Here is a 21,816-nt window from a genome sequence, read left to right as displayed (position 1 = left end):
TTTTATTACCATCTATTGTTTTAGCTCGGGCTCCTATTTAATTCTTTTTTAATTTTTGTATTCTGTTTTTTTATATGTGCCCTGTTCACCGCCCTGAGTCCTTCGGGAGAAGGGCGGTATACAAATATAATAAATACTAAATACTAAATACAACACAGCATCTGAATATCTTTTCCAAGGACTTCATCTCTATTTTGCAAAAGTTTATCCTAGTGCGATGTATTTCTTGACTGTTGGTTCCTTTACTACGGCTATCTGAACCTAAAAAGCAGAAACTGTTTTCCACTTCGGTATGTTCAATGACAATTCTAAGCCTGGCTGTTGTAGCTATTGTAATAACTTTGCTCTTCTTTGTATTTGATTAACCACATTTTCCCCTAATAAGTGTTACAGGTAGATTAAAGTGTGAGGAAAGGAAAAAAGCATAATCCAACCTCTAGTCTACTGAATTAACAAATACAGAAGAAATTATTACAATAATTATTAACAAGTCAAAAGAAGGCTGAGAGCCCACAGGGGGAAAGACTGGAGGCTTCAAATCACCCCTCATTGAAATTTGATTCTTCACTCTTGCATGTGCCATGATTTGGGAGAGAAAATTATTCGTAATTGCTGCAATTTTCCAGCATACCATTCACCATCTACCCCATAATCCTGATATATAAAGAGGCATGGGGCTCTCACACTATCTTTCTTGCCTGACAATTTCTATAATGCCAATTCCTGGCCATATAAAATAGCGATTCAGCCCTTCATCCCATTTTTGAGAGACAAACACAATAAAAAGGTATTGGAAAAATAAATATATATCTTTCTCTCCTTTTAAATTAAACATTTAAAATGTGTACATCCCACATTGCAGAATATGAAATACATAACTGTCTAGATCAGGGGTGTCAAACTCAATTTCATTGAAGGCCGCATCAGCATTGCAGTTGCCCTCAATGGGCCAGGTGGGTGTGGCCTGGGTGGGTGTGGCCTAATGGGTAGGCGTGGTTAGAGTGGGTGTGGCCTACTGGGTGGGCGTGGCCAGCTCTACATCGTTCGCATCAAGGGTGCCTATGGGGGCCTGGTTAGGAGTGGGACAGATCTGAGGGTCTCTGGCAGAAGGAGGGTCTCTAGGCCAGGGCCAAGGCAGTGGGGGCCGTTCCCTCACTGTTTCCAGGATGGCTTCGCAGGCCACATGAAACCACTTCGCGGGCCGGATCCGGCCCCCGGGCCTTGTGTTTGACATGTCTGGTCTAGATATTGTAATGCAAACCTGGTATATTAAAAAAAGAAAAATATGAAATGAAAATAAAATGCTCTGATTATACCACAAGATGTCAATAGTCTGCTACATTTTTTAAAAAAATGGTATAAACTATTGGATCAAGATTTACCTTAGTACAGATCACAATAGGATTATAAAGTAAATAAAATTAATATATACATGCCCAACCTAAACAGAGGGTGCTAGTTTGAAGGCTGAAATTACACTCAATTTACTCTCCTAGACAGAGAAATTAAGAACACTTTGAGACGTGACTAAGCAGGACACCAAAAATAAACCTAGTTATTTAGAATATTTTGCATAGTCCTAGTGAAAGAGGTTTTTGAAACAAACCATTCCCCTACTGCAATCATCTAGACTTTTAGAATATTTTCAAAATTCCTAAAATTTCTCAGAGCCTGTGGAAAATAATGTTAATCATAATTTTCTTAGCCTTGGTTAACAGTTGGTGGATGCTGTGAATCCAACTGATTTACAATGAATATTAGATACAGGTAGTTCTTGACTTACATCCACTCAGTTTAGTGATCATTTGAAATTACAACAGCACTGAAAAAAGTGACTTATGACCATTGTTTATCTTGCAGCATCCCCATGGACATGTGATCAAATTCAGACAATTGATAACTGGCTCATATTTATGATGGTCATGTGATTCACTTTTGCAACCTTCGCACAAGCAAAGCCACTGGGCAAGTCAGATTTACTTAACAGCTATGTTGCTAACTTAACAACTGCAGTGAGTCACTGAAAAAATGTGGCAAGAATGTCTGCCTCTTAACTGAGGCAAACTCACTTAACAACTGTATCACTTGACAACAGAAATTTTGGACTCAATTGTGGCTTTAAGGAGTACCTGTAGATTGTATAATGCAACAAGGAATACAGTATGTATATGCTGGCCCTGTGGCAAGATGGGTGGCAAACAAATTTAATACCGTATTTTCCGGCGTATAAGACGACCCGGCGTATAAGACAACCCCCGACTTTTAAAAAGATTTTCAAGGTTTTTCGTCTTATACGCCGGAAAATACTTACATGCCAGTTGCCAAGTGTCCGACACAAGCCCGATTCAGCCCCATCTGATGCAGATGGTGCAAAGCCTCCCTTTTGAAGCCCAAAGGGGCTTTTCCTTCCACCCACCCATTTGAGAGCACATTTGCAGACGGAGCAGCCACGCGTCTGGAGCCAAGCCCCGTCCAGGAGGCGGTCAGCCAGGTGGGCTCGGAAGATGCGCTGGAGAGGCGGGCTTGGGGCGGCCATGCCGAGGCCGGCTGGCGAGGGCCGCTGCGTGGTCTGTGGGCGAGAGGGGCGCCAGGCCCGCCGGAAGTCCCCGGAAGTTCCTGGAACGGGCTGGTAGGCACGCTCTTCCCCGGCCCGCAGGAAGTCCCCGGAAGTTCCCCTAACTTGGAACGGCCTGGCGGCGGGCGGGCGCTCCCTCCCCGATCCACCGGGGAGCGTCTCCCAAAATGCAGCGTCTGACGGCCGGGAGTCCGCCGGCCTGGTCGCTGGCGAGCTGGCCCGCGGCTAGAGCCAGGGCCCAGGAACCGGTGGGTGGGGGGAAGGAAAGCCGGGTGCGGGCTTCTGCGGCTGGTTGCGAGGCCGGATGCGGGCGTCTGCTGGGAGAGATAGCGGGTAGCAGGGCGCGCTCTGCTTATGCTCAGATGCCGCTTGGGTGAGGGTGAGGGGCTTCCTGCCGCTCCTGGGGTCTGGCGTTTGCAAGGGGGAGGGGAAGGGGCTTAGAGGCTCTTGGGGGTGGGAAGGGAGAGTCACGATGGAGGGGGGACTGGACTAAGGAGGCTTGAAGTTGCTTTGCAAGAACGGGGACGCTCGACTGATTTATGTTTTTTTTCCGGCGTATAAGACGACCCGGCGTATAAGACGACCCCCCAACTTTTGAGAAGATTTTCATGGGTTAAAAAGTCGTCTTATACGCCGGAAAATACGGTAAATAAATAAAATCTGAAAATTAATGTACTAAAAAACAAGCTACTTTTGTTTGATAAAAGAAATAGTGAACCATTACAAATTATACATAATAATGAAACTAAAGCTGATAGATTGATGTGCCTTGGTAGAAGGTGTTTTCCAAAAAATGAAAAAAGGGTGATTTTAAGATATGCAAATGCTGGGAGAAAAGTGATAGATAACATTGATATATGATATTTTTTTTGCTGAAAAAGGCAAAAATGATTCCATATAAGAACGTGTTTCTGTTCATGTATGGAACCTAACTATAAAATTGTATATAAATGCGGTTAAAAAGAAGGTACATTTGCCAGAGCAAGAAAGGTAAGATGAACAGTATAAATTAGATTTAGCTGTATTCCATTTTCTTTCTTGTCTTCTGCTTGTGCCTGCTGCAAAAAACTTGGAGACTGAAGCATTTGATCAGATGAAAGTAATAATGGAATAGGACATGGGTGGCAAATTCGCCGCGTCACATGACATGTCATGACATATCACAACTTTTTTCGCATTGCCGGAGCTGGGGTAGGCGTGGCCTCTGCATTATGCAACCGGCTCGTGGGCCGGCAATTTGACACCCCTGGAATAGGAGGTAAAAAGAAAAAAAACCTTACGGCTCAAAGATGAACACAAGTGTTTACCATCTTGTAGAACTAGGCCAATTAAGTAATTGACTACAGAAAATAACTTATTTCTTGACTGGATAAATTTGATCAGCTTACTAGCAAATCAGATCTTACTGAAGAAATATTAAAAGATAAAACTGTAATATCATGAAACCAAATCCCTCCACACTCCATTTTGATTCTGCAAATTAGGAGCAGTAGCTACCAGTGATAAGATTCAGAAAACTGGATCAGACCTGAAACCTCAAGGAGTTATATCAGAAAACAGAGTGCATGTAATACAGCCTCAAGGAAATTAGAGCAACAATATTCTGCCAACTTTAGTTTATATAAAATACTAACCTGCTCCAGTGTCTGAATTTTGTTGTCTTTAACTTGCAAAATCTCTAAAACCTTCCTGTCCTTGACTTCAGCATTCTGCTTTTCTCTAAAAACAAAAATATATTGACACTTATTAGTCATAATTTGCTGCTAATCATCTGAATTTTTCATGTCCCAATAATGAATGTCATTTTAGAGCAATGAAAATTAAATTATCTGTGGCTGACAGCCTTGCAGAATTAATCATGCAACATATGGCAAGTGACAGCAAATTTTATCTGCAAACAATGAAGACAACTTTATTCTAAATGATGTAGTGTTTATCAAAGCAAAACTAGATATGCATACTTACAATATACATGGGATACCTTTCAGATGAAGTATTTCTGAAGAACTGTTCCCTTCCTGCTTTTACATTATTGATAGCAAAGGAATCCTAATTTCATGTTAGCAATATAGTAAGGGTAGCATATTAACAAGCATTATTATTTTTCTTTTGGTATACTGTAAAGATATACTCTATTAAAAAGATCAACAACTGTGAAGAAACTGGGGAGGGAGCTTCTGTTCCCAAATGATTCTTACTCTGTATATCCTCAATCAAGTTCCAGATGTGGCAAAAATAAAAAACCAGTATACCATAACTTACACTAAAAAAATAATAATGCAGCAATAGAAAGGAAAAACAAATAGTGCTAATTACAAAGCAACACTTATCAGGTTCGCTACATTATTTATACTGTTCCACTCCTGCACAAATCAGAAACTTCAGTATTATTAACATTATACAATTGTATATTGCTGGATTTTTGTTACAATGATTATCTTGTTTGCATACAATATCTGGATATAATATTTTCTAAATACATTTATTCATACTGCACCAACTTCTCCCTGCCTAATTCCATATAAATCATCACTTCTCATCTAGAAAAAAAAACTGTGCTAACCAGAAATCTTGTGAAAATGGATATTGGTAAGACATACTAGCAACTGCATCTGAGAAGAACTGGAAAACAGTTCTTTATATTGGGATTACACAAATCCTCCCCAATTAACCAAGATACAAAAATCATAACTGAAAGTGTAAGAACCCAAAACAACTTGTTTGTTGAAACATCAATATACCAAGTTGTAAAACACAGGAAATCAACTTGTGATTTCTTATCTGTTACTGAAGAACAATGCCAAGCATGTCTCTTTATTGGCCACGTGACACTCTCACTTTGGGTTCTGTCTAGACCCGAGACGAACCTCTGCTTTTATGACTCTGGTGCTTGGTGACTCTTCTTGTGTTGTGCCTCAATGCTGTCTTTTATCAGCCTTTTCAAGTCACTGATAAGTTTTCCCAATGTCAGCCACATTGGGCTAGATGTGAATGGTACATTGCATGCAGGGTATTGTATTGCCACGGCACTTCCTCTGCTTGATTTTTCTCCTATGTCTATTGTTGCCTTAAGCATTTCCTCAGCAACTCATCTATGGATGCCATCTTACTGAAGTACTCCTGGATGATCTGAGTTTCATCCAGGACAATGACTTTGATGCTCACCGGACCCTGCCCATTCCCTTTCTGGCTTCTGTACCAACTTGAGGTAGAAAGCTCTGTGCGTTGTGAGGAGCTTCTGAATCTTCACATTGGCAGCCTACTGTGCTGTCTGGATATCTGATGACTTTGGCCAGCTCACTGTACTGTCAAGGTATCTGGTGACTTGCCTCGTCATCATGGTTTCCACATGATTGTGGAATATCAAGGTACTTGTAGCCAGTCTGTATGTCTGCCATGGGGTCTTTTGGTAGTTCCACTCATACCTTCCCACGCCTGAGTACCATTCAGACACGTGTCTCCAATCCAAACAACATCCCAATGTCTTCACTGTAGATCAATGTCAGGTGGATCTGCAAATCATATCTTGTTCACTTTTAGCATACAGCTTAATGTCATCCATGTAGAGAAGGTGGCTGATGGTAGTTCTACTCTTGAACTTGTATCTGTATCCAGTCCTACCTGGCTAAGGAGTTCAAACCTATGCAGGATAGCAGTGTGGAAAGTGCATCACATTGGTGTATGCTACACTTGATGGCCACTTGTGTGAACTGTCTTCAGTTGACTCCCAGTGTTGTCTTCCACAATCCCACGGTGTTCTTGAGGAACTTCCCAGGAAAGTATGGTTTGTTGATCTAATTAAATTCCAAAGCACTTTCACAAAATAATAATTTTTTTTCAAAATACCTGTCCCTTTTTATCTGTTTTAAACTTTCTTACATCAACTCACTGTTAAGCTTCTTCCAAAAGCTTTTAAATCTTTAAAATATTTTTTTCTTTACAATGTCCTTTATAACCCAGGAAAAAAACTAATTCACAAATTGAATTTTTATTCTACCGCTCAGAAAGATAGCTTTTTGGTTATAAATTAATTACCTATGAAAGCAGTGAAAAAAATGAGACTCAATTTTGCGCTTATACCCATGATACAAGGAGATGAAATAAAAAAGAGAACAGTGTGAGAAAGTTTTCTCTGTGGAGAAAGTTTTCTCTATCTCTCTTTCTGTATTAAATATCAAGATAATTTTTCTCTTAAAATGGATATTGTGGCTAAAAACTACAGGTAAATCTGCTACAGCAACATTTAAATGCTTTAAATCCATATGATAAGCATCTCACCATTTGTGGCAGTGAATTCCTTAATAGCCAAGTCAATTTTAGTTCTACCAAGAGACCCTATTCAAGTGAGAGAAAAGAGGTATTTGCTGGCATGATTCTAGCCCATATTTTTCCATCTTTGTAATCCTGGAATTTCTAGTGTGAGTTAATCCAATTAAAGTTGAGTGAAAGAATGCATTAATGTATCAATATCCAAGTAATTATAACATGAAATGATATAATAAACAGGGTTAAATATAATAAACAGGGTTAAATTTTCTATTAGTTATTTATAGTATGCTTTTTAAAAATTTACCTTACATGGTTACATAATTAGAATTTTAAGAATATAATCTCTTAGATTCTGCTTAACAAATGGGAGAGTTGTTTTATTTTGGATGAACTCAATATAATTTTTCTTTTGTTTTACAGGTAACGGATGTAAAACAAATACTAAATACACACAGAAAATGGAATCAGTTAACACTATAACACATAATAGTCATCTAAATCTTACGACCAAATTTGCATATAGTGAATGTGAACAAAGGCCTTTAGCATAAATTAAAATCTGGTACAGAATTTTATCAGCATCTCCTCCTGGTGGCGTAGGATAACTTCCAACACTCATTACAGGGAGGCTCCCAAAAGGGATGCAAAATAACATTGTTCTGTGCTTCAAGCTTCTAAAATACCATTAAACCTACAGCTTCATTTTAAGTATGATAAAGAGAAAAAGAGGGGGGAAAGCAGATTTAAGGCTTGGTTTTAAAGGTAAATTGCACTGTTGGAAAATTGTGGTTGATTCAATTAATATACACTATGCATGCCTATCATACATTAAAAAGTGTTTACACAAATCAGAAAAAATATATGCATGCACTGTCAAAGAGTTGATGATGATCAATGACCGAGACAAACTCCAGTTTAGCTAATTAGAACCACTGATGAGCAATAATGATGTGCGTTAAGAATATTTGCAGACTTCTTTAGGATGAAAAATGGAGTGAAGAGAGGCTGTCAATTTATACAAGCTTAAGCTCCAATCACTTTTCCCATAAGTACCGCCTATTTTAAATGTTTAACAGAGCTGTATTTAATCCATGGATTTTTCACAGTCACTTTTCAACAGCTACTGAAACCTAAAAAAAAAAAAATCCAAGAAATTATTCTAAACCATTAAGTAACCATTTTCTTTTGCATATGGCCCACACTATATATTATACGACATGACAGAATCATATTTTCTGGGACTTGGCCCATTTTTAATGAGTTGTCAAAAATGAAATATTGGAGACGATGAGGAAGCATTTAACAATGAATGAGATGAGAAAACAGAACCTGCCGATTCTAATACACCACAAATATTTTCAAAGGTATTTTGCACTCCTAACATATTATCCTTCCTTTAATATATATGCAAAGCAATAGTGTTGAAGACAAATTATGTATATAAACATAAATTGGGGTCTGTTGTGAAAATTAATTAGATTTATTTTTACACAAAGCAACATGAATCAAGACAAAAATTGCATTATACCAGCTTCCCCAGTTTAACTGGTAAAAAGTAGTGATGGCAATCCAATGAGGCACCCTGTGTAGACATATCTTTTATTTCTCATCAAGATCTTGCATTTTGAACTGGTATATAAGTTAAACATTTAATTCTAATGAAATGAGTTTATGATATAGTTTTCCTGAAAGAAAAAGTATCTGATTCTGAACAATCCCTAAATATAAATTGGCTAAGCCTATAGAAGACAAGAAGCTACCTCGTGCCAAGCTAGAGCAGTGGTCCATCTTTCTTATTTCTGCTGACAAAGGTAAGATATTCAGACAATGTTTTGCAGCTCTGTCTGGAAATGACAAACACTGAACCTGGTTCTTCTGCATTCAAAGCTTATATTTTACGCCGATTATCGTAACAGGTACAATTTCTTCTGTATGAGAATATAAAAGAATAAAATCTAGGAAATCCTCCCCAAAGGCATTTCATCACAGGTCAATGAAGGAGGAGGAGTTTGGCAAGAGGAAATCAAAAGCAGAGGTGTTTGCAGATTCTGATGCTTTCATAAAAAGGGCACCTGCAATACCATGCATGTACAAGAGGTGGAGGCTTGTATAGAAGCATCACTAGTTTTTCAGATGGATAGCTCCTTTCTTTTTTGTATATGGTTTTCACATTTATTGCATAACTTTTTATTGAATTTGAAAATGGAAGACGAACAAGTGAAAGAAACAATGATAATATGGGCAAATTTTTTTGGATATATTTATATATTATATTTATTAAATTTTTATACCGCCCTTCTCCCGAAGGACTCAGGGCGGTGTACAGGGCAATAAATATTAAAAACGAAGTACAAAAGTTAAAAAACAATTAAATATTATGCCCGATATAAACAGTAATTAAAACCATGTTAAAAACCCAGCCCTTAACCCATCAAACCAGGCCGGATTGCTCAAATAAATAAGTTTTTAGATCCCACCGGAAGGAGCGAAGGTCGGGGGCCATCCGGAGCTCGACCGGCAAGCGATTCCACAGGTCTGGCGTGCCCACAGAGAACGCCCTCCCCCTAGGGGCCACCAATAGACATTCTTTGATCGGAGGCACCCTGAGGAGGCCCTCTCTGTGGGAGTGCACTGGACAGAGGGAGGTTGACACCGGCCGCAGGTGTTGCCGTAGGTAATCCGGACCCATGCCATGTAGGGCTTTGTAAGTCATTACAATATAGAATTAGAGAAATGGCAAAATCTTTGGGAAAGAAACTATAAATTGACAATGGCAACTTTGTATAAAGAAAACTTATATAAAATGTTCTAAAGATAGCATCTTCCACCTGTCAGATTAGCAAAAATGTTTAAAAATATGTCTAGTAAATGCTGGAAATGTAATCAAAATCTGGTACATATTATCACTTGTGGTTGACATGGGTTAAAGCAAAAAAAGTTTGGACAAAAATACATACTTGGTTAGAAAAGATGTTAGGGAAACACATAGGTTTTAAAACTTAACTTTTTTTATTAGGTATAATTCCAGAAAAATTTGATAAACAAAATGTATATTTAACATTACATGTATTAACAGCAGCGAGGATTGCATTTGCTCAGCACTGGAAAAATGAAAAAACATAATTGGATGAAGAGATAATCAAGAAAATACTGAACTGTGCTGAAATGGATAGACTTACATTGAGAATCAAAGAAAAAGAAGACACAGAATACTTTCAAACATGGAACTTATTTTATCAATGGCTGGAAAAAAGAGATAGAGAATAAGAACTTAACTTGTATTATTTAGCAAAAATCAACCCAGACAACACGTTGTTCATTAAGCACTAATGAAATGTAATAATAGAATATTAATAAAATACTTTTAAAAAACCTACAGCAGCCTGAGATGGATATTTTGTATATAACCTCTTAGAAACCTACGGTATATAAACTACTATAGAAGTGAAATACCCTGTTATATGGAAGACCAGTTATTGTGATATATTTATTTTCTTGCAAATCCCCCTTTTTTTCTAAAACACACAAACAGATCTGTGTACTCACAACAGTTTAGGCCAGCATTTTTCACTTCAATAAGATGCAATTACAAATTTTAAATTTATTAATTTAACAGAAGTGTACATCAGTATTCAAAAACACCAGAGATTTTAACTATCCCTCTCTCAAGCACAAGATTCAGACAAACTTCACGCTAACTCATAATGGCCAACTGGTAGGCTACCTTAGTGTATAGTATGTGTAGTTTGCAAAACTTAATTTATGACTATTTGTGAAAATCACACCATTTCATGGTCAAAACAGCCATCTGGCCCACAACATGCCTGACATCACTATCGTGGAAAAGAAAAAAGTCTGGTTCCTTGATATTGCAATACCAGATGATGCATGAATTGAAGAGAAACAATTAGAAAATATAACAAAGTATCATGATTTGGAAATTGAAGATGAGCGATTGTGGAGGAAGAAATCAATGCTTCTACCAATAATAATAGGAGCAATACCCAAAGGGCTCCCTAGATACATGGAAATTTTGAACCTATTAGACATGAATATCTGACTTTGTGAAAAACCACCCTACTTGGAAATGCCAATATACTCAGACTCTATCTTAATAGCTCTTAGGTCGTCCTTGGTTAGGACTTGAACTGTTAAGTTTTTACCAGTCCCTACCTGGAAAACAAGATTGAGTTTCATTTAGTATTTTCTAAAATGAAAGGATCTAATTATATTCTCCCCATTACACACTTGTAAATATCTATGATAGGAGATCTTCTGTCACAGCAAAATACTCTAGTTTCTCAGCTAATGAATCTTTAAGCATAAAATTTAACTTTAAAAATCTTAGTATTGTAAGAATTTGAAAAATAAGTGTTTTTAAAAAATGCAGATACTGCTAATACCACTAAATATAATTGACAGAGACACAAATACTGTACACACACATAAACACTTATATATTTGTGTCTAAATATTATTTCTTTTGATACTGTTAATATTTTAAAGACATATGATGACTACAAATTGTGTTTTCACTTTTTATTAAAATAAAATATTTGGTTGCACCATTATAAACTTGCTCTGCGTTATATATTTCACCACATATTGTTTTATGTTTAGTAGCAAAGAAGCTTAATTGAAGAAAATTGGTTGTGTTTTTACACTTAGAAGCCAAGTGTCTAAAATTATGGTTTTACAGCTCTGCACATGTTTTACATTGTAGAGATTATGGTTACAATTACTAGCATGAACTCTTTAAGCCTCATATTTTCTTCTTAATTTGGAAAGCACTTTTTCAATATAAAATACACAAGTTTCTTACAGTGTTCAAAATATCGGTGCTTCAGAACAGACTGTTTTAACATCTGCACATCACCAGGGTTTCCCCCAAGGATTTTTAAATGATGCCTGCTTGTGCTGAATAAAATGCTAACTTGCACCTTGCATTTCAAACTGTGTCCTAAGCAGCCATCCAGTTGGTACAACACCAGCTGAATTCCCTTAGGCCACTGTTCAGTCAAGCTTGACTGCAATTATCATGTCAATATTTTGTGCTCCGATATGCAGATATGAACACATACAAGCTGCGTAATATTTCCTTCTCCATGGAATGTTGACTTATGTTCCATGTTCTGAGAATTTTTAATGAAACAGGGTATTAAATGCTCATCAGTTGTGAACTATCACAATTCTTTGACCTTGGATGCAATGCCATGTTTCTCTATTTAGGATGCTAAGCAGTGACTATATGATGTGACCAAAAAACATATTTTATGATCTATATTAAGATGTACTTACGTACGTTTTGGAAAGTAAAAAAAACTAGGCATTTATTATTATTAGGTTTACTAAGATTCATGTCCTCTAGTTTAATCCCATATTTTAATCCAGTGACAATATGGTAATCAGTCTGTATGACAGTGTGCTATATATTTTGATTAACTGAAGAAGAAATTTGATACATGACAAACTCGCATTGATTAAATTACTCCATGTACAGCAGCCTAATCAATGAGCATTGCTAAATGATTTAATACAAATAGATTCATTTGATATGCTGCCAGAAGATCTGAAATAATTCACATAAAGTTTAAATTCTGTCCTGTCATTGTATTCTGCTCCTCTCCTGCCTCAAAAGGATGCAGTAGTTTGTTCAGATCACATAACACTCAGCCACAACTAAAAAGAAAGAGCAAATTGCACTCTTCGCTCAGTCTTCCAAGGCAAAATCGTTTCTAGACCTTACTAGGCATAATCCAACTTCTCTAGAGAATAGGACATTTAAAACTAACAAAGATCTTCTGCTCATGAATATAAACATTCAGCTGCAAAACAGGCAGTTATTCACATACTGAAAATCCAGTATACCGAGTAGTTTGAAGAATTTATTTTATTTTAATCCCATTTATATCCCGCCCTTCTCCGAAGACTCAGGGCGGCTTACAATCTAAGCACAAATCAAATGTGCTTAGCAATAGCCTTCATTCTATGTATATGCCCGCTTATTAGGGCTTTCGCGCCCCCCCCAAGCGGCATTATTACAAAGTCAGCTTATTGCCCCCAACAATCTGGGTCCTCATTTTACCTACCTTGGAAGGATGGAAGGCTGAGTCAACCTTGAGCCTGGTGGGATGTGAACCTGCACTAATTGCAGGCAGCTGGTGTTACTTAGGGAGGCATTAGCCCACTGCTCCACCAAGGCTCTTTTTAGATTGTTGGTTTTTTCCTTGTGCTTAAACTTGACTACAAACTATCTTTCATAAATTACTATGAAACGAAAACAAAAATCTTGAATACCTAGAAACACACACACCTGAAGGAAGTCTATGGACAATGTTACAAATAAGTTAGTAAATAAATAAATGGCAAACAACAAATCAGCGAGCACCTAGAGACAAAGTCATTACTAAAAGCCAACATGGGTTTGTCAAAAACAGATCATGCCAGATAAATCTTATTGCATTCTTTGACCAAGTGACAAAATTAGTGGATCAGAGGAATGCTGTGGATATAATTTACTTGGACTTCAGCAAGGGATTTGATAAAGTAGATCACAAACTACTACTTGATAAGATAGAAAAATGTGGATTAGACAGCATCATCACGAAATGGATTCGTAGTTGGCTGACTGGCCGTACTCAGCGTGTGGTCCTCAATGGAACCGTATCTACATGGAGGGAAGTGTGTAGTGGGGTGCCCCAGGGCTCTGTTCTGGGCCCAGTGCTCTTCAACATCTTCATCAACGATTTGGATGAGGGGATAGATGGGGAACTCATCAAATTTGCAGACAACACCAAGCTGGCAGGAATAGCCAACACTCCAGAAGACAGGCTTAAGATACAGGAGGATCTGGACAGACTTGGACACTGGACGCTATCTAACAAAATGAAATTCAGTGGTGAAAAAAGTAAGGTTCTACATTTAGGCAAGAAAAATCAAATGTACAGGTATAGCATAGGGGTTACCTTGCTCAATAGTAGTAACTGTGAGAGGGATCTTGGAGTCCTAGTGGACAATTACTTAAATATGAGGCAGCAGTGTGCTGCAGCTGCCAAAAAAGCCAACACAGTGCTAGGTTGCATTAACAGAGGGATAGAATCAAGACCACGTGAAGTACTAATACCACTTTACAATGCCTTGGTAAGGCCACACCTGGAATACTGCATCCAGTTTTGTTCACCACGATGTAAAAAAGATGTTGAGACTCTAGAAAGAGTACAGAGAAGAGCAACAAAGATGATTAGAGGTCTGGAGGCTAACACATATAAGGAACAGCTGCTGGAATTGGGTATGTCTAGTTTAATGAAGAGAAGGATGAGTGGGGACATGATAGCAGTGTTCCAATATCTCAGGGGCTACCACAGAGAAGAGGGAGTCAAACTATTCTCCAAAGCGCCCGAAGGCAGGACAAGAAGCAATGGATGGAAACTAATCAAGGAGATAAGCCACCTAGAACTAAGGAGCAACTTCCTGATAGTTAGAACAATTAACCAGTGGAACAACCTGCCTCCAGAAGCTGTGAATGCTCCAACACTGGAAGTTTTTAAGAAGAGACTGGACAGCCATTTGTCTGAAATGGTGTAGGCTTTCCTGCCTGAGCAGGGGGTTGGACTAGATGACCTCCAAGGTCCCTTCCAACTTTACTATTATGATTATGATTAATGCTATAAGCCAGGCATGTCAAACTCGTGACGTCACACGACTTTTTCCTCATTGCCGGCAATGGGGTGGGCGCAGTTTTAATATGATGCATCTGGCCCACGGGCCGGCAGTTTGACATGCCTGCTATAAGCTATTGATAAAAAAACAAACACTAGTGTTTCATTATCAACTTTTTGTTAAGGCTATTTTTCTAATATTTAAGTGAGCATCTTACCATCTTCAAATCTTTTCACCTCATAATTAAGGAACACTCCATTCTGCTTCAATAGCTATTAGTTGATATAAATATCTCAAACACAAATGAAAACCCAAATAACCAAGGAAAAAATCCAATTATTAAGAAGACTTAGAAATATTAGAAATTCTATAAATAAGAGTATGAAATCCCTGTACATCTTCCAAGACTGGATCTGCTAGGCAACAAATAACCATGGACCATAGATACCTTCTGCATCTGAGAAGAAAAAGCATTGTTTAATGAGGCTGGTATTGAGCAAAAGATATAAAAAGTGGTTCAAATTGAGTAAGATTGAGAAAAAGATAATCAGCTAAATTAATATCCAAACAGTAGCGCTTTCTCCTATTTGGTCACTGGACCAGGGAAGTGTGATTTCCCACGCTCTTCCAAAAGAAAGCAAAACTATATCTCTTTTACCAAACTTTTAATAATTAGTTGCTTTTTTAATTAATTTTAAATGTTGCCTTGTTTTTGGGAGAAAATTTGTTTATCAAATTTATAGGCTGCTCCTCTTACCATAGGGTAGCTCATATAAGCTAAAACATAAAAAGTTAAAAACAAACATTAAAACCAAAGACACACAGGGAGGGGGGATAAAGTGGGGGGGGGAGTTGGGATCTGTTATTACTCAATCAACCACCTCCATTGCGCTGTTCCCTCACCGGGGCCCCAAGCTAGCCGGCAAAGCCACATCTTTAGGCCCTTACGAAAAGTTGGTAGGATTGGAGCCAACCTCACTTGTAGCTTTTGCACTGATTGTGAGGTTAGTGTCCCATGTTTTGTTGACATATGTTACAACAGACAACACACACTGATCTTTTCAGGCATAGCAGGTTGTTCTTGAAAATTATGCTTAGGGCAGTTCTTTCCTAAAATTCTTTCTCTGACCATTAAGCAACTGCCAATGTTCAATGGCCATCTTGGAATTTTTTTGTTCCTTTGAAATTTTTATATTGTAATAATCCCATAATTTTAAATTTTTAAATCAGAAATGAATTTTAATGTTCTAATATTAATTCATATGCTGTTTTATATGCCAGTTATACTGTCATATAAGTGCCCCTCCTTGTGAGAGATTGCTACTCTAGAAATATAAAATATAAATAAATTAAATATTCAAGCTTCCCTACAATCTGAAACGTTTTCTGACTTATTCCAAAACACTGCCTAGTTATAATATCTAATTTTCTCCCAAAAAGGGGATTTTTTTATTTCCATTTTGTGGCTCCAGGGTTCTTTAATAGAGTAATTGGTGGGATTTGTGATATGAAAAGTTGAAAATGTCTATGCCTTAGCAGTTATTACTCTGCCCAATCATAGATTTAGCAATGCAAACTTTCTTTAAGAAACGTCTACCATAGCTGGTGTAATGTGGTGGGTCCGACGCAAGGAAGAGACGCCAGCCGGAGTACGTGTTCAGCTCTTTATTGGGGGGGTAGCGTACTGAGGAACGAGGGTTACCTGGCCTCCTTAAATACCTAGCCAGGTAGGCATCCAGCCAATGGGGTTGGCCCTAGGTTTCCCACCAAAACTAGGGTTCCCGCCAAAACCGTCCAGGCCAACACCCCCTAGTGGCTGTTGCTATGCAGATACCTGCACTGGATACATAACACCCCTCCCCCCTTAGAGAAGAACCACATGACAACTATATACATAACTATATACAAAGTGTGCTAATACATATGCAGCTGTTGGGTGGTCACTTGCACACATAGTCCCCTAAGTATGCCAGTGCCCTGTGGGGCCACCGTCTGGGTGTGGCTTGGCCCTGGACTTGGACAGCGGGCTCGTGATGCCTTTGTGCTGGGTTGAGCAGGGTTGGTTGCAGGAGGCCATCCTCCTCTAGTTCTGGTTCCGAGTCGTTTCCGGTTGGTCTGACCTCCCTTGGAATGTGGCTATCCCGTTGGCCGTGGGTGGTGTACTCAGGGACCCTTCCTCTGAGCTGGTCGATGTGTCACCTTATGTGTCGATCCCCCTCCACCCCCACGATGTAAGAGAGAGGCCCAGTTTTTTCAACCACAGTCCCCAGAATCCATGGATGCCCTGCCCCGTAGTTCCTTGCCCAAACCAGGTCCCCCACGTTGAGAACCCTGTGTGATGATGATGAGGGCCTATCCGTCTCTGCTGCCACTCGGTCGGGGTGCAAACGGTTAAGCTTGGTGATGAGGCGCCGTCCCCATCGTAGTTCTGCTGGGCTCTTTCTGGTGGCAACGCATGGTGTAGTGTGTTGGGCAAGCAGAAATTTTGCCAGTCTGTGGTGCCAGTCCCCACTGATGATGCGCCGGAGTGCGTCCTTGGTCGTCCTTACTATCTGTTCAGCTTGCCCGTTAGTTGATGGGTGGAAGGGCGCAGAGGTGGTGTGTCTAATCCAATTCGCCTTCAAGAACACCTGGAAATCATTAGCGGTAAACTGAGGCCCGTTATCAGACACAATTACGTCAGGGAGGCCGTGTGTGGCAAAGAGGGCTCTGAGCACCTGGATTGTCCTTGCTGAGGTTATGTTGGGGACAGGGACTACTTCCAGCCACTTAGAGTGGCTGTCCACTACGACTAAGAACAGTTGGCCCTGGAACGGCCCCGCATAGACGATGTGAATGCAGGACCAGGGTGTGTGTGTGGCTTCCCACCTGTGTACTGGGGCCTAGATCTGGCATGTATAACAGGCCTTGACCCGTTCCTCAATATCCTTGTCCAGCCCTGGCCACCAGAGGTAGCTTCTGGCCAGTGTCTTCATCCTAACCACCCCCGGATGTCCCTCATGTAAGGATTCCAAGACCCTGCCCCGGACTGCGGTGGGGATGATGACCCTGCTTCCCCAAAGGAGGCAACCCCGGTGCGTGGAGAGCTCGTGTCACCTGGTGAGATAGGCCTGGAACTCAGGCCCCGGAGACTTGTCCTGCCACCCCGTGCAAACCCATGAGTGTACCCTGCTCATGATGTTGTCAGTGGCTGTGCTGCTTGCAATGTCCTTGGCATGTACTGGGCATTCTGGTAGTTCCTGCAGAACTAGGATCTGTGTTGCTGGTGCCGGGTCTGGTTCAGTGGTGTCAATGGGTAGCCTACTTAGGCTGTCTGCGTGGGCCATCTCCTTCCCTGGCTTGTGCACCAGCTTGCAATTGTAAGCTGCAAGGAAGATGGACCACCGGAGCATTCTGGGGGACAGTATTTGGGGGGGGGGTCTGCTTGTCTGTTGTGAACAGGCCTAGCAGGGTTTTGTGGTCTGTGTAGACAGTGAACTCCCTGCCATACAGATAATCATGGAACTTCTTGATTCCTGCCACGATTGCCAGGGCTTCCCTACCTATTTGGGCGTAGTTCCTCTCTGCTCCAGATAGCGTCCTGGAATAGTAGGCTATAGGGATTTGAGCCCCATTAGGCTCGAGGTGACTTAGTACCGCGCCCACACCATAAGGGGATGCATCACACGCGATGCATATGGGCTTTGTTTCAATGAAATGGGTTACTGTGGACTTATCAGACAGTAGTGCCTTTAAGGCTCTGAAACTTTGGTCGTGGACGGAAATCCAGACCCATGCTGCCTTCTTGTCCAGTAACCTGTGAAGTGGCTCTGCAATGGCTGCCTTGTGGGGAAGGAATGTGTGATAGAAGTTAAGCAGGCCCAGGAATGCCTGTAGCTCTGCCTTGTTCTTAGGTGTAGGTGCCAGTTTGATTGCCCTCACCTTGGACTCTGTGGGGTGGATTCCCTTGGCATCTACCCTGAATCCCAGAAATTCAGTGGATTGGACACCAATGCTGCACTTCTCCCTCTTCAGTTTGAGTCCAGCAGTGCGCAGCCTGGTTAGTACCTCCCTCAGCCTACCTGCCAGTTCTTCAGCTGATGCTCCTGCGATCAGGACGTCATCAAAATAAGGGCAAACCCCTGGAATGTTGAGCATCTATTCCACAATCTCCTGAAAAATGCCAGGAGCTACGCTGATCCCAAACTGCAGCCTGTTTACCCTGTGCGTCACTATCGTCTGAGCGTCCGCCGTTGCCCGGGTAACCGTGAGTTGCTGGTACGCCTGTGCAAGATCGAGCCTTGCAAAGATGGCACCGCCTTGGAGGGAAGCGAGAATGTGGCTGACCGTGGGGACCGGCTAAGCGTGCAAGTTTAGGGTGCGGTTCACCGAACACTTGTAGTCGGTGCAGATCCTTACTTCCACGTTGGCTTTTAGTGGGGTGACTATCGAGGTCTCCCACTCCCCCCATCTACGGGCTCTAAGATTCCCTGGGCCACCAGCTTATCCAGTTCGCACTCGATCTTGTGCTTGAGCGCGAAGGGAACTCGCCGCGGCCTGACCCTAATGAGGGGAACGTTCGGGTTAAGCTTGAATGAGATGGGGGGCCCTGTGTACCTGCCCAGCGTCCCATCGAAGACCTCTGCGAACTCTCTGCAGACGGCCTCAATGGATTCTCCCTGGATCCGGTGAATCCCGGAGACGGTGATTCCCAGGGCCTCAAGTCAGTCTAGGCCGACTAGGCTGGCTCTCCGGCCCTCTACCACTACAACCTCCAGGTGCTCTTCGCGACTCTTATACCCCACGGAAACGGTGGCCTCCCCCTTTACCTTGACCAGCGAGTTTTGGAAGTCAGTCAGGGCTAAATTTGAAGGCCGTAATTTAATCCGCTGCTTGCTCCGGCCGTTGATATAGTTAAGGGTCTTGTCCGAAATGACGGAGACCGCTGATCCGGAGTCAAGCTCCATGCTGCAAGGAATGCCTTGGAAGCGGATTGTTAAATTTTTGGTTTGAGCAGCCGGCGGCTACCCGTGTGGTGGATGGCCAGCCGGCTCTCAACATAGCCAATTTTTAATTTGGTTCGGGTCCCAGGACCTTCGAACGGCGATTCCTCTGGGCACAGCTCGTGGATCTCTTCTCGGGGGCGACGGCTACGACAGACCGCGGCTATGTGGCCTGTTTTCTTACAGGCCCACACGTGGCCGACCAGAACTTGCAGAGGCTGCACACATGGTTTCCACCACAGCCTGCGCACTTCTGCAAATTGTTGTTGTTGCTTGTTGGCCTGGGCTTGTCCAGGCGACCGCCTCAATGGTTGGGGGTCGACTTCCGCCAGAGGAGGTCGATGCTCTGTCCGTCCTCCTCGTCCTCAGCTGAGGCGACCTGCTGGTGGATGCTGGCCGCCTGGCTGCTGGTTTTGGACTCCTGGACCGCCTGGATAGCCCCGCAGGCCGCTTTGTGGGCCAGGATGGCATCCTGGGCTTCCTGGAGCAAAACCTCCTTCTTTTCGAACAGGCCCTCCTGCAGCCTTGTGTCCCGTAGGCCGCAAACCAGCCTGTCTCATAGCCGCTCCTCCAAGTTTGAAAACTTGCAGGCAACGGTGGCTTCTCGCAAGGCGGCGATGAATTCGGCCCCGGACTCGTCGGGATGCTGGTCCCTCTTCTCGAACTGGGATCTCGCAGCCAGTTTGGACCTGCGGGGTCAGAAATTGGCATTCAGCTTTGCGACGAGGTCCCGGTACGAGATGGTATCAATGGCCTCCGGGGCGAACAGGTTGGCGGCGACCTCGAGGAGTGCGGGTCCGCCTATGCAGAGCAGAGCTGCCGCTTTTGAGCTGTCTTCCGAGATTTGGTTAAACCTCATGTACAGCTCGGCGTGTGACAGGTACCGGGCCCATTTCTCCAGGTGGCGGGTGTCGAACTCACGGGGTTGCCCAGCTCGTGCCATTTTCCCGTCGGTCATCATGGCGTGTGGTTCCGTTGCTTGCGCGGCGGCCTGAGCCGGTGTCTCGCGGTGGCCGGTTGCGGTGGCTGGCGGTCGCGTTGGGGAGAAAGGAAGATTCCTCTTTTCCTTCAGCGTGCAATGCGTTCCCCTAGTGACTTCAGCTCTTCTGTCGGCAGGATCCCACCTTCGTCGCCACTGTAATGTAGTCGGTCCGACGCAAGAGACGCCAGCCGGAGTACGTGTTCAGCTCTTTATTGGGGGGTAGCGTACTGAGGAACGAGGGTTACCTGGCCTCCTTAAATACCTAGCCAGGTAGGCGTCCAGCCAATGGGGTTGGCCCTAGGTTTCCCGCCAAAACTAGGGTTCCCGCCAAAACCGTCCAGGCCAACGCCCACTAGTGGCTGTTGCTATGCAGATACCTGCACTGGATACATAACAGCTGGAATAGAGGTTTTGTCTCCCAGGCTCATGTCGATTAGACAAGAGAGGATTTCCCAACTGGTGAAGTTAATTTCAAATCTGTATGTTGTTAGGTCTCGTCTTCTAGAAGCAATTTTTGTATTACAGAAATGTCTCAAGTTTTTTATTGCTAAATACAAGTGTTCAGAATTAATTATTAAAAATTTATTTGTGCTGAACTGTTGAAAAAAGTTTCAAAGGCAAATGAGGTAGAAATAGAATACTGTTTGTTACATAATTCAAAGATCAATAGTATTTACAGTAGTTGGAAAGTATACTAGCATGGATATATAGTGGCTTGTTTAAAAATACCTAGAGGGTTTAGCATATTCCCAAAGGCTTTTCTTATTTGCACACTAAAGGTATTTTTTGTTTGTACCTGAAAATTAAGCCAAAGAATGTAGCTTTAGCAACGAATGCAGAAAAGTGAGATCTGTTCTGTATATCTCGTGAATCAACATTACACGCAATAATGATCCTGTTTCATTTTGAAATTTTTAGGGCAGTTCAGTCCCAGTCTGGGAACATAAAAGTATTCTGAATAGGAAAAGTTACTTTTCTTTGTGTGATATTAAGTAGTCTGACATCAGACCAGTACAAAGGTGTATTTTCCCAAAAGATTCTCAAGTACCACACCTTAATTATAATCTCTCAGATAAAAAGATACTTTAAAAGCACCGCAAATAAAAGTGCACCGCAGCATTAATTGATTTCACATCATGATTAGACTAAGTGACTGTATTCATCAAATATTTCTCTTTAAAGTTTCTTAGCTCTGCATATTTACAGTAATAAACAATTAAGAACACTACTGGGACAGAGTTTTTAACTGTCAACTTATATATCAGTCCAGGCATTATATCCAGTGGGGTATATAACTTCTTTGCTCTTCATTTCCCTTAACATCACATGTGCAATACACAGGATACAAA

The 21,816-nt window shown here is 41.5% G+C and overlaps 1 protein-coding gene across 1 annotated transcript in view; it reads right to left on the bottom strand.

The window, feature by feature from the left end:
- CNTLN (centlein) overlaps positions 1–21,816 on the bottom strand; it is a gene marked incomplete at both ends in the record, with an annotated part of 198,071 nt that overhangs the window by 153,461 nt on the left and 22,794 nt on the right. The window contains one exon of the mRNA XM_081318884.1: positions 4,210–4,294. Coding sequence (XP_081175010.1) covers positions 4,210–4,294 — 85 coding nt within the window. The remainder of the gene's footprint in view (positions 1–4,209; positions 4,295–21,816) is intronic.

Source organism: Vipera berus, assembly GCF_964194415.1.
Source record: "Vipera berus genome assembly, chromosome: 2".
NCBI lineage: Eukaryota > Metazoa > Chordata > Lepidosauria > Squamata > Viperidae > Vipera > Vipera berus.
This window is presented reverse-complemented; position numbering and strand designations above follow the sequence as displayed.